The sequence below is a fragment of the Girardinichthys multiradiatus genome, chromosome 18 (assembly GCF_021462225.1).
Source record: "Girardinichthys multiradiatus isolate DD_20200921_A chromosome 18, DD_fGirMul_XY1, whole genome shotgun sequence".
NCBI lineage: Eukaryota > Metazoa > Chordata > Actinopteri > Cyprinodontiformes > Goodeidae > Girardinichthys > Girardinichthys multiradiatus.
Window position 1 is genome coordinate 48,755,029 of NC_061810.1, and position 13,152 is coordinate 48,768,180.

Below are 13,152 nucleotides of genomic sequence, written 5' to 3' on the forward strand. Positions count from 1 at the left end.
ACAAAGATAAAAAGAAAAGTCTTGCCAACCCTTCATTTGCCACATTCCTTCCATGCAGCCTGTTACAATCTTAAAGGTTTTTATTTGGACTCATATTAAGGAGTGAGCTACTGCCCTCAGACTAAAACATGAGAAATGACTGTATAGAAAAACCAAACAAATCTCTGAAACGTGACCCGTCAGAATATTGACTGAAACATGTCTGTAATGTGTCAACGGAGATGAGCTACATCAACACCAGGAAGAAAATCAAACAGAGTTCAGTAATTTATGGTTTATTAGAACTGCTCGTTTTTTCTTAGAAATCTTTGGGTTTATGCAGACAGAATGAGGTCATTACATTCATTCTTTCTTTCACATCCAACCTTAAACGTTGTGCAGCAACGGTCTCCATCCTGTTGGTCTTCTTTAAAGACATCTGAGTGTTTTTCACACAAAGTCCAGTTTAGAATCAAATGCAACTAAAAACCTGGCTCCTCTCTCACTGCGAACCCTAAACAGGAAACTAACATTTTATTGGTTTAATCTCCTTTACAAAAATCAGAAACTTGAAGTTCAGGGAACCGGAAATTCATCAAACTTGTTACTCTGAACAAACTGACTTCAAAACCAAGCTGTGTTTTTATGCCAAATCAACTGGTTATTATTAGAGCTATAATAATTTAGACCTCTGTGCTCAAAACATTGAAAATTACCTCTTAAATTTGGTGCAAATTTGTGGACAAACAACTAAAATATAAATCTGAACATTGATTTTATGGCATTTCATTCAGAGGAACAAATGCATGTCAATATTGTTTGAAGAACAAATGAACTCTGAACCCTGCAGACATTAAACATGAATTATCATAGCTCCTTGCCATGCTAATAATTCAGAACAAATCTTTGCAGACTGAACTCTTGTGTCTTTTAAGAGCCATCCTGATGTTCAGAGTAAAACACCTCTCCCTTCCATGTGGACTCTCATGTGTTTGTCCAGATTTGCCTTCTGGATAAACCTTTGTCCACAAAGATCACAGGAAAATGGTTTCTCTCCAGTGTGGAGTCTCATGTGGATTTTTAAATTTGACTTGTAGCCAAACCTTTGTCCACATACCTCGCAGGCAAACGGTTTCATTCCTGTGTGTGTTCTCATGTGGATTTTATGGGACTCCTTGTGGCTAAACCTTTGTCCACAAACCTCACAGCCAAACGGTTTTTCTCCTGAATGCAATCTCATGTGGATTTTGTGCGACTCCTTGTGGCTAAATCGTTGTCCACATAGATCACATCCGAAGGGTTTCTCTCCAGTGTGGCTCCTCCTGTGTTTGTTTAAATTTGCCTGTTGGCTGTATCTCTGGCCACAAACGTTACACTCAAAGGGTTTCTCTCCTGAGTGGCTTGTTGTGTGTCGGTTTAAATGTGCCTTTTGACTAAATCTTTTCCCACAAACATCACAACAAAACGGTTTGTCTCCTGTATGGATTCTGGTGTGCTGGTTCAAATGGGCCTGTTGGTTGAACCTTTGACCACAAACGTCACAACAAAACGGCTTCTCTCCGGTGTGGATTCTCATGTGAATCTTCAGATCTGTTCTTCTGGTAAAACTTTTTCCACAGTCACAGCTAAAATATTTCAGAGTGTTCGGGTCTTTCCTTGGGGAAGTTACGTTCTTCTGCTTCCTAACACACTTATTGTTGACCGAACAGTTCAAGGATCTGATGATTGAATGACACGTCATGTGTCTCTGAAGAGAACGCTTGCTTGCAAACTGATTGCCGCACTCAGAGCAGCTGAAAGATTTAACGAGGTTTCCACCGGAGCCAGGAGCCCAGTCACGGTCAACATCTTTAGTTTCAGGCTCAGAATCTGACAAGGGTTTCAACTCAGAGTCAGGAAGCTTCGATTCATGATAATCCTCACTTTCTTCAGTCTCTGAAGAATTCAAAGTGTCTCCACGAGCATTTCGATCCAGCCTTCTGCTGGATCCTGCTACTTCACAGTCATCTTCGTCAGTTTCCGCTTTCTTCTTCTCAGTTGAGCTGCTGCTGCTACTTGGAAGATCTTCATCTTCTGCTTGATGAAGATGTGAGAACAAAGGTTTCTCATCACCATCACCATCATCATCATCCTCACACTTGACAATAACTATATTTAATGGAAATGACGCATCATCAGTCTCCTCCTTCACATTAAGCGTCTCTTCCTCCAGACTGATCCAGGGATCTCCCCGCTCCTCCTTTACCAGAACCAGCTCTGGATCCTGCTGGTCCACATCAGAACTCTGTTCTGTAGGAGTATCATCTTCAACCAGCAGCATTAGTTGAACATCTGCAGGGAAGATGGTACAGCTTAGAATTAGTGGAAACAATGAAGCATGTTATCAAAGTTTAAGTTCTCATATCTTGGATAGTTCACAACATTTTGAATAACTTGGATAATAAACTACTGACTTTAGAAAAACAACGTATTTATTGCACATCAGAGATGAGAGAATTTCTGTGAAATAAACAACCTTCTTGTTGAACCTTTAGCTAAAATGAAACATTTATTTAAATGCAGGATATAAAACTAACTGTAATTAAACAAACTAGTGACTTAATCTCTGAACTCCGACTAGGAAAGGAAACAAAGTTTTAAAAGAAAGTAAAATAATTATTTTCACAATCTGTATTAGTTGCTCATAGATCACTGCCCCGAGCTGCAGACACCACAGACAGGCAAACCCCGCACATCCTGCCTGCAGCCAATCAGCTCGCCTCTTCCTCCCAGGCGAGGAACGGTGCCGTCTGCAGCGGGCGCTTCGGACCGGCTGTGTCAAAGCAACCTGCCAGGATGAGCTGCTCTCCAGTGTTTTTTTTACTCAAGCTGGACCTTTGAAACGTGGCCGACCCAAGCACGCAGGTTCAGCCTTTAAAAGTGCACCTCAGACAGGAAACATTACAAAATAAGAGCATACCTGCAAAGTGGAAAAGGCTGAATTAATATTTATTTAAAAATACATTATTTGATGATTGTTATTCCTCTGAATATCTGGAGACAAAAATCAAAGATAAAATCATTTTGATCAATTGCACGTTTTTTTTCTTTAAATTTGACTGTGAAAGCTCAGCTTCTCAGAACCACCGATCCAACAGAACTATGCATTTTTTCACTTTTTTAAAGATCCTGGCTTATTGTTTACAAGTAAACAACAGTTGAACACCTAAAATGTATCCATTTATATGGTTAGTTCAGAAGTTATTACAGTTTAATACAGAAACAATGAAAGTTTATTGGGATTTATTTGAATTTAATAAACTGTCAGCTTTTAATGTTGTTTAAAATAAAGAGTCACCCACAAGGCAGTAAACCTACCATAACTGTGAGATTAACCAAGGACATGACCTCTGACCCTGACCATTTTCTGATTAATAAACACAGACCAGTAATAAGATTAAAGCATGAAACCAGTTTTCATGGTCGGCTCATTATGTGATGGTAAACCAGAGTTATCTGTTATAAACATTACATTTATATGTCATCTGTATTACATGGTTTAGGAGAGAACTAATCCACTTTAATCTGCATGAGAAACCTGAAGTGTTAGAGAGAGACCCAACATCTGGAAACATCAGCGGGCCTGCCAAACAACAGGTTCACCAGTGACAACAGGGACACTATGGGGTCCCGATGTTTCATTGACAAAAAAAAAAAAAAAGGATAATTCAGAAAAGGTTTTAAAACAAGCTTTTATTTTGAAACGTTGAAACGGGCTCATAGAGGTAGCAACCTTGAATATTGAGTGAAACAATCAGTAAAGCAAACTCTATTAGGAACGATAAAGCAGAACAGAAGCTGGCTACTCACTGGTCACTCACCTCCTGACCAGTATGAAGTGGTTTTCCAGGTGAGCATTCCTGGTATGACCACTTCCTGCGGGCTACACACACAAAACTGAGAAAACTATCTTCTGTCTGAAGATCAACATTTGGCCGACCAAAATAAATACCTGAGGCAGTGACGAACTCTACCAGTAGGTAACTTTACATCAGAGTTCACATGAGGGGTTCCTCAAGGTTCCAATCTGGGAACCCTCCTATTCAATATCTACATGCTTGAACCTTTTCAAGTGTTGGCTAGAAGCAGAGAACAAATCAATGTGTGGATGAGCCATAATTTTCTTCAATGAATAAAAACTAAACTGAAGTCATTATTTTTGGACCAAAGGAGGAGCGATGAAGAGTCAACACTCAGTTTTAGTTACGATCAAAGGAACTCTAGACTAATGAGTTTTTAACCTGGATTTTAGGGTGTATTCTCACTTGCCACTTTTGGTCCGCTTTAAACGGACCAGAGTTCGTTTCCCCCCTTGGACCTTTTGTGCAGGTGTGAATACACTCAAGCGAACCCTGGTCCGGACCAAACAACCGGACCGAGACCCACTTTTTGAGGTGGTCTCGGTCCGCTTCCAAACGGACTCTGGTGCGGTTCGCTTATGGTCTGAATACAAACCGGCCCCGATCCGAACCAACTACAAAAAGCGAACGTCTCTTTGGACATAAAAAGCCACCATAGCCGGTAGCAAAGGTGTGTGTTGTAAGGTAATCATACCTGATAAGCTGTGTGTTGCTTAGCAACGCTACTGGCTTGTTGCACGTAGAGAATGTCTGCGTTCAGCTCGCATTCTCCAACGGGGTTCCAACATTATAAATAGAACGTCTCAAAGTCTGTGTTGAATGAGCTGCTCTTCACTCTCACAATAATATTGCAGCTTTAATAACGCAGCACGTCTACAGCTGTTTTCCTACATTTCCGGGTCTGTACTCTGTCCCGCCCCCGTCGTTTCTGTCCAATGGGAGCAATGATCGTCACCCGCGTGGCTTTGTTGACAAGTAATAGTTCACTTGCAAAAAGTACAATGTGAAAACAAACCGCACCAAATGAAAAAAATAAAGTTCGCTTTTGGTCCGGACCAAACAAGCGGACCAAAGGACTTTCCTGGTGTGAATACACCCTTAAAGAACTCAGGGATTCAGCCTCTCTGCAGTTTTCTGGACGTTTGTTCCAGATTAGTGGGCAGAAGAACTGAGTGCTGCTTCTCCATGTTTGGTTCTGGGGATGCAGAGTAGACTGGAACCAGAAGACCTGCTTGGTCTGGAAGGTTGATACAACAGCAATAGATCTTTAATGTATTTTGGTGCTAATCCATTCAGTGACTTACAAACTAACAGAAATAATTTAAAGTCTATTCTCTGAGGTCCAGGGAGCCAGTGTAAGAACTTTAGAACTGGGCTGATGTTCTCTACTCTCTAGGTTCTAGTGAGGACGTGCAGCAGCGTTCTGGTTCAGCTGCAGTTGTGAGATGGACTTTTTTTATTCTAGGGCTGAAACAATTAATCAGATTAAACAATTACTGAAATAATCACCAAGTAATTTAGTAATCGAATAATCCTTAACTGGAGTAAACAGACTCTGAAACATGCCATTTACTAATAGAACAACCCACTCAGAGCAGTAATCAGGCCAAAATTGTACAAAAAATATATACATTTTGCATTTAAGATGAAAACCCTTCTTCGTCTGTAAATATGCTCTATCCAGAACTCTTGAAGTTGCCTAGCTTTAGCTTCCCCTGGTTTAATTTCTGTAAAAAGGTGGATCAATCATTCATTTTAGAAATGGAGAAAGAGGAGGGCATAAAGAGGAAGATGAGAAGATCCAAGCAGAGGAATGGGTGGGGCTTCACGTTTCCTCAGCCACAGATCCCGCTCTGAATGCCACCAAACACTAAAATGCAGCCACTGCCTCCTGGAGAAGAAAAGGTCTCCCACACCATGGAAGAGCCAGATCTGTGGTGTCCTCCTCCGTTTAGTGGTGGACAGATATGGCGTGATTTTTGTGCCACCAGGTTGAGCGCGCAGTGACACTGATTTGAGGGCACAGATCTAGCTGAAGGAACAATTATTCTAAGCGTGTGCGTATAAATCTCACAGCTCAAATAAGAGGCGGAGAATAATCTAAATACCAAATAATCTAAATTAAGTGGCTGTTGACGTAATGCTGATTGCAGTCTTGCAAGAAGTCCCTCCATATGATTGATCTTTGACAAACTGTTGTTACATTAACAACTTAAGGCCAGAAAATAATAGCAGCCTTCAGTAAAGAATACATTACCTGAGGAGAAAAACTAATTTGTAAAAGCTATAAAAATATATGTAAAAAATACGTACATGTGCCCGTGATGCAGACGACATAGCTGGAGTGATGGTGGGTTTCGACTTATAGTTGAAATAGTTGAGTCAGTCTTGATTGACAGTTTTGCTAAAAGTGCTGCCAAATAACCCCCCAAAACAAAACATTGTGGATTTAAATGTGAAAATAGGTCAAACTGAGGTTAAAAGTACAGTTAAACTAGATACTAAGATTATTATTAGATTATTATTGTTAACATTTCTAGTTTCTTTAAAAGAATAGGTATTTTGAAAAGAACGTAATGGCATTGTAGCGTCTGATCCATATTCCAATCTAGAAGGTGGTGGTATTGCACCTTAAAATTGTTTGCCAACTGCCCTCACAAATACAAGAAAAAAAAAGTCAGTGTTGATCGTGTAAAAATATAGCCTAAAATAAAAATGACAATAAGTAATCACAGTAATGACATACATTCGTATACTGAAATAAATATTCTTAAGCTATAAAATTAGAAAATGTACCTTCTTCTCTTGTGTCTTTCATTACGCTTTACGTTTTGAAACTTCCGCCTCTTATTTGCAAGACATGCTTTGATTGGATGAAAAAAGGGCCGGTCTGTGATTGGCTGGTGGCGTGGCTCATTTACATACAAATGACAGATACTGAGCCTCGAACGAGCAGAGAGACAGAGCTGAGCGCGAGCAGAACGAGCCGTGCGAGGGCGCAGTTTTTCAGAGTTGAGCGCGTGTCCGAGCACCTATGAGCGAGCGTGTGTGAGATTTATACGCACACGCTTAGAATAATTGTTCCTTCAGCTAGATTTGTGCCTCAAATCAGTGTCACTGCGCGCTCAAACTGGTGGCACAAAAATCACGCCATAGACAGAAACTGTCTTTTAGAGTGGCACAAATAATGTGTCTTGTTGTGACCCGATGAGCCTTTTGTAAATAACTAAATAGTTGTACAAACAATGATAAATGGAATTGCAAGCACTATTAATTACTTGGTACAAATGTATATTTTTGGAATCTTGTTTTGACCCATGATGTTTTGTACGGAGTTTTAAATAGTTGCAAACAAATGTATAAGAAGCTGCCTTGATTTCCTGTACATGATATTATATAACTGTGTTATTTGCTATATTTGTACATGAGTTTTAGAAATTTACAATGTATTTTCTAGATTATAAGAACAATTAGTTATTTATGTTTGTGGATTTCACTGCAAAAATAAACTTTCTTCTAACTCGGATTTTCTATCTCTGTGTGACTTAAGGTCCAATATGCAATTACAGTAAGTCCAAATACAAAAGAAAGGTGTAAATTCACACAGCTGAGGTTGTCCTGAAAATAATGATACCACATAAGGCAACAGTAACCGCTTTTAATGGAAAATATAAAAGGTAAAATCAAAAACAACCATATATACCCTGGACCCCAGAGGGTTAATCCTGGAAACGTTCTCCTGGTGATAGAAGGCCAACCCAGTGACTGTCTTTATGTGCCTCTGAAGGTTCAGGTCCATCACTACAGCCAGACCTCGGTTCTGATCTGTGGTTTCTAGCAGTAGTTCTATTTAAACTGTTAATCGAAACACTAAATATAGTCTGCAGTCCAACTTTTCTTTACCTGCCTTTATTAGGCCAATGCAATGTGTTTTTCTTTTCTTATGTTGTAGTATTGCAAAGCATTTTGAATGGTCTTGTTACTGAACTGTTCTATACAGATAAACTTGCCTTGCCAGCAGATTTTACTCCTCACTAAAATCAGAACAATATCTGATACATTCTTTAAGAAGCGATGGCTTTGTTTCCTCACCAGCAACCTCTGATTGACTCATTTTAATGCAGCATCTTCTGATAGCATTATTATTCAGTAGTGTCACGTGTGACAACCAACCCTAACCCTGAATCTTTGGCAAGCACGCGCTGTAGCCTAAAAGAAACCAGCCATCCTATCTAAAGCTCTTCCTCTATACTTTTAAAAGGTGATAAATGTTTGAATAAAACTCGGTGTAAACGTCTTCGAAGAGCAACACAGAAATACTAAAAATGTTACGTTTTTATGTGAAAAATACTAAAACTAGTGATCATGCAGCTAATCTCTAACCACAGTTTTGAAAATGTCACCACCAACAGCGCCCTCTAGAGCACGAGATTTAGTAACCATGACAACTAACCGTCTTTTTACCCCTACAGCCATATTGTAGCTGTGTTTCGTTAACTCATAGATTAGTGTTGATGTTAGAGGCGCTGATATTTTTAACCCACAGGAGCTTCTGCAGACTGGATGAACCTGGTTTCACAGAGACGCCATTGTGTTGAACTTTTATCAGTTATTTATTCATTTTCAGCCAGTTTTGACTCGACACAGACAGTTTTAAACACCTCCAGTAAATTTTCATCTTGCGTCTGCTGATATTAAGCAGGGATCAGAACTTGTTAGTAATGCAGCACCATCAGTTAATTGTTTCAGTTAAAATGACCAGAAAATGCTGTTTTCTTACATCAAAAACTAAACACTTTGCTTTTCTTACAGCCACTATGGCTAGTGGAAGTTTCTTGTATATATATTGATTGTTGTTATCAAAAATGTTATTATTTTTGTTTAAACAATGAGGCCAAGCTGCCTGGCAGCATTACCGCGGGCAAACAGCACCCCCCAGTGGTCAGGCGCCCAGCGAACTGAAACACTGCCTGCTGATATGCAGTGCGGGGCGGGGAAGCCAGTGCGACGTTTGCTTTCTCGTCTAAACAGAAATGCCACTCACAAAATGGCGACTACGCTGACCTGCTGCTCGGACGCTCAGGCGACGTCTACTTTCCTGTCCGCAGCTAGTAGCTCTGGAACACGACTCGACACAACACCTCCGACCTTTCGAGCCAGAAATCCTCTAAGAGGTCAAACCAGTATTCCCAGTCCATCCCAGACCACAGCTGATAATGGAAAATGAAAATATACCAACCGGAATCTTCGGGGCTGAAAGCAGCATCCAGTATTTCGTGTCTCTGCTCCTCTGCTGCATCCAGTCGCTGTTTGACCTGCTGTCTCCACATCTCTGGTAGCTTTTCTCTCTCCAAACTTTCCTTCAACCGTTACTGAGCAGTTCCTGCTGAGCTTCAAACCGTTTCTCTTCTTTCCAGAGTTCATCAACTGCTGCTGTTTCTATCTTACAGCTTTATTAACTCTCCCGCTGCTGCTCCGTCAACAAAAACCCAAGAAAACACGAAGGACGACGCGTCCACTAGCTCTGCTACACTGAACAGATTCATGAGTCTGCGCACTGGGGATTATGCTGGCATCCGAAAGACCCGGAAGTTCCACCTACAAAGGGGCATCAGCTAAAAGTCAATGCGTCCGCCATATTGGTAGGGGACATCCGTCCATATATATATATATATATATATATATATATATATATATATATATAAATTGTGTGTATATATATATATATATATATATATAAATTGTGTGTATATATATATATATATATATATATATATATAAATTGTGTATATATATATATATATATATATATATAAATTGTGTGTATATATATATATATATATATATATATATATATATATATAAATTGTGTATATATATATATATATATATATATATATAAATTGTGTGTATATATATATATATATATATATATATATATATATATATAAATTGTGTATATATATATATATATATATATACAATTTCAGGGAAGTCAGTGGTTTAAATGGTTCGCTGTTCAAATTGTTTTTAAATTTAAATGCTAAATGTCAAGAAAAAATAAGAGAGAACTAAGAAGAACTACCCTTTTCAATATCAGAGGTTTACATGCACTTAGATTACTATGACTTTAAACAATTTGATGAAGGCTAGATAATAATGCCATTGCTTTCTAAGATTCTGATGTGAGTTAGATGGAGGCACTCCTCGGACAAACTGTGTTACTTTGTGTGACATCATTGGGAAACCAAAATAAATAAGCTAAGGAAGAGAACTGTGGATCTCCAGAAGTCTAGTTCATTCTGTGGTACAATTTTCAAATAGCTACCTGTACTAAAAAAGATTGAAAGATCACTCAGGGATGAAAATACTATTAATCCAATAGAAGCATCCAAGCCTAGGCTACAGTTTGCAAGGGTTAAAGTTAAATTTAAAGTCATCCAAGTTTTTATGTCTTCAAGACATGCTTGTAGTCTATCTAACTGGTTGGGCTCATCAGGATTTATGGATAAGTAAATTGGAAAAACTGGAATCTGTCAGACAAATAATATTTAAACCAGCCTAGTACTGTTCCCCTGATCCTTACAGAATATTTCAGCCTTTCTAAGAGAATATTGTCAGGGTAGGAAAAAAGACCTTCATCTTTAGACGCATTTCCTGTGGTCTGATGAAACTAAAAATGAACCATAGCTGTAGCCATATAACCTTAGAAAAAACTGGCCTTGTGCAATACTGTGATGGCTTTTTAAAAACCAACCTATCAGGGTCACCTTTCTTAGAATCATATAGAAGCCCAAAAAAGTACCCGTACCATCGAAAAAAGTCCTAAATTCTTGGTGCAAAGAACAGTGTTGTTGTGGGTGGACGGACACTGACTGATGGACAGACAGACAGATTTCTTTCAAGAAAATTCCACCAGTAGGAGACTATTGTTTTTATGCTGTACAAAATGACACTTTTTGATGCTACACAGGGTAAATGTGTTGACCAAAGGCTATATCATATAAAAACAAAATCATAATTTTTATTTGACCAGATTCCATTTTATGAGTTTTGGCTAAATTGTGCCAAAATGCCAGCTCCGCCTGGCACATTGTCCACTAAAACTCAGACATACTAAGAGTTACAAAAGTGGTTCCACTGGAAAAATATTCTTTTATGTCTTACCTTTATACAGTCATGTATTTGTCATGCAGTTTTAATGCATAAACCTTACAATTAAACCTCATTATATTTCCCGCTACTTACAGATCATTACTCAGGTTCTTTATAAAAAAATATTTCTGAATTTTGGCATATTTTGAACTTCCAGCTAGTTTAATTTCACTGGGATAAAGTGCCATTAAATACGGCTCCAATTATTCTATATTATACAATACTAATTATTTGAAGAAGTTTAAACTATTTCATTAACCTTAAATGGTGCTGCAGCAGAACTACTGCTCAACCTGGATATGCTTTGGTTAAGGTGCTGGAAACCAAAAATAGTCCAAAGGCAAACAGAGGATTTCCGCACACTTATTCTGTACGAGATTTTACCTTTTAATGTGAGCTTTCGGTCGGAGATCTTTATCAAAGCATACAAAGTACAACAATGAAAAGGCAGGTTTTAACTTAAATGGTATAATACAGAAATCAAAATTTCATGTTTTATCCCCACTCAGTTATTATATAAACATGAATTAAGTGCAGTAATCATGGTAAGCCGTTTTTTATTCGCTTTTGTATCTCAAACAGTGCTAAACTTAGAAAGGCAAGGGTGGTAAAGCTGAGCGTCTCTATGGAAGTTGAGGCGCGCACAAATCTGGTAATAGGGTAGAATCAGCTGGAACCAATCTCTGATAGGCAGTCTATAGGTGGGCCGTGGGCAATCCTACGGTCCTTTCCTTCCAACCCATCTTTATGCATCTCAGACTGCAGAATTGTTAACATCGATTTACATCAAAAACATGCTGCTTCTTAACTCTCCTGAAAACTCTGGGTTTTTTTAAGCTTAGGAAACATGATTCTAAACGTGATTTATTGTGTCAAGCAACAGATGAATAAACATTTATTCATTCCAAGAAAACAAAGACAAAACATCACAGACAGAGACACAATTATTTTAAGTCAGAGTTGACCTTTTATGTCGTAACCAAACACTAAAACAAATAAAAACTGCTGTTGGGACCCACAGCCATGGATTTCAACATTAAAACTCCGGTACAAACTTTTCTGGAACTTTCAAAATAAATTGCATTAACCTACGTCTGGCACAACTTAGGAATTGGGGGTAACAGCGGACTTCCCATGATGCCACTGCCTGCATAAAACCCCCCACCTTCCCACAAGTCTTTCTCTTCCACGCCGGTAATCTTTGGGATAGAATGAGACAGCGCACTAATGTCTCTTTGCTGGCAAACAGACATAAACTCTTCAACTGGATCCAAGGTGTCATACGATCCCGCGATCATATGCACAAGTTAAGTACTGATGTACTGATGAATTACTGTTGAAAGAATCCGGTATTCATTCATAAAAAGGGGTAAATTAAGGTATAAGCATTGCTTGCTTTCTCTCTGAGGCCTGCAGAAGCAAACTGTCCCAGAGGAGTCCCAGTAGAGAAGCTGTCTCTACAAGCCGAGTGAAGCGGTTTTCCCTGCCTGAGAGAAGGACAACAGGAGCCGTATCACCGTGGTTACGGTAACGTGCAGTTTGGCTGGCCGACAGAACAGTCGCCATCCCCCACAGCTAAGGAGGTTAGCTGTAGCTAACCGTTTAAAGACTGTGGACGTTTCTTCAAACTTCGTCGTCGCCCGGACAACTCCTCAGCATGGTTCATGAGGCTAGGTTTTGGGCAGAGAGTAATAGTGAAGGATTTAGATTGAAATGATCTAAACGTTTTTCATTTTATGAAGTTTGGTTTTGTTTGTGTTGAACTCAGCTATCTTGGTGCTAGCAGAATATCTGCTCAGCACACATATTCAGTTTTGTGTTCTTTGTGTGTTTTTAAAGTTAAGACAAACTTTATTTAAAGGCCATAACGCGCTGCCCGCACTTATGCATTTTAACCCTTTTATTGACGGTATTTTAAAGGTTTGTGTTTGATTCTGGTGCTAAGCTATTAGCATTCTTTGTTAGCTTTAACTGCTAACAAGTAAGGACATGTGCTTGCTGCCAAATAATATTTACCCAGAAAGTTTCATTTTCCATCCAGTAAATAATATTTCCCTAACATCATTTTACTAAATTTGATAACTAAGTAAACACCATTAAGCCCATTTCTCCAGAAAGA

The 13,152-nt window shown here is 38.9% G+C and overlaps 2 protein-coding genes across 2 annotated transcripts in view; both read right to left on the minus strand.

The window, feature by feature from the left end:
• Positions 1-13,152, minus strand: part of LOC124884726 (scavenger receptor cysteine-rich type 1 protein M130-like) — a 35,237-nt gene that overhangs the window by 564 nt on the left and 21,521 nt on the right. The gene's annotated exons all lie outside the window — the stretch shown is intronic.
• Positions 260-9,335, minus strand: LOC124884201 (zinc finger protein OZF-like). The gene is made up of 2 exons (XM_047391973.1): positions 9,118-9,335; positions 260-2,310 (listed from the first exon to the last, which is right to left on the minus strand). Exons 1-2 carry the CDS (start codon positions 9,206-9,208, stop codon positions 929-931), a joined length of 1,473 nt encoding a protein of 490 aa, XP_047247929.1. The 5' UTR covers positions 9,209-9,335; the 3' UTR covers positions 260-928.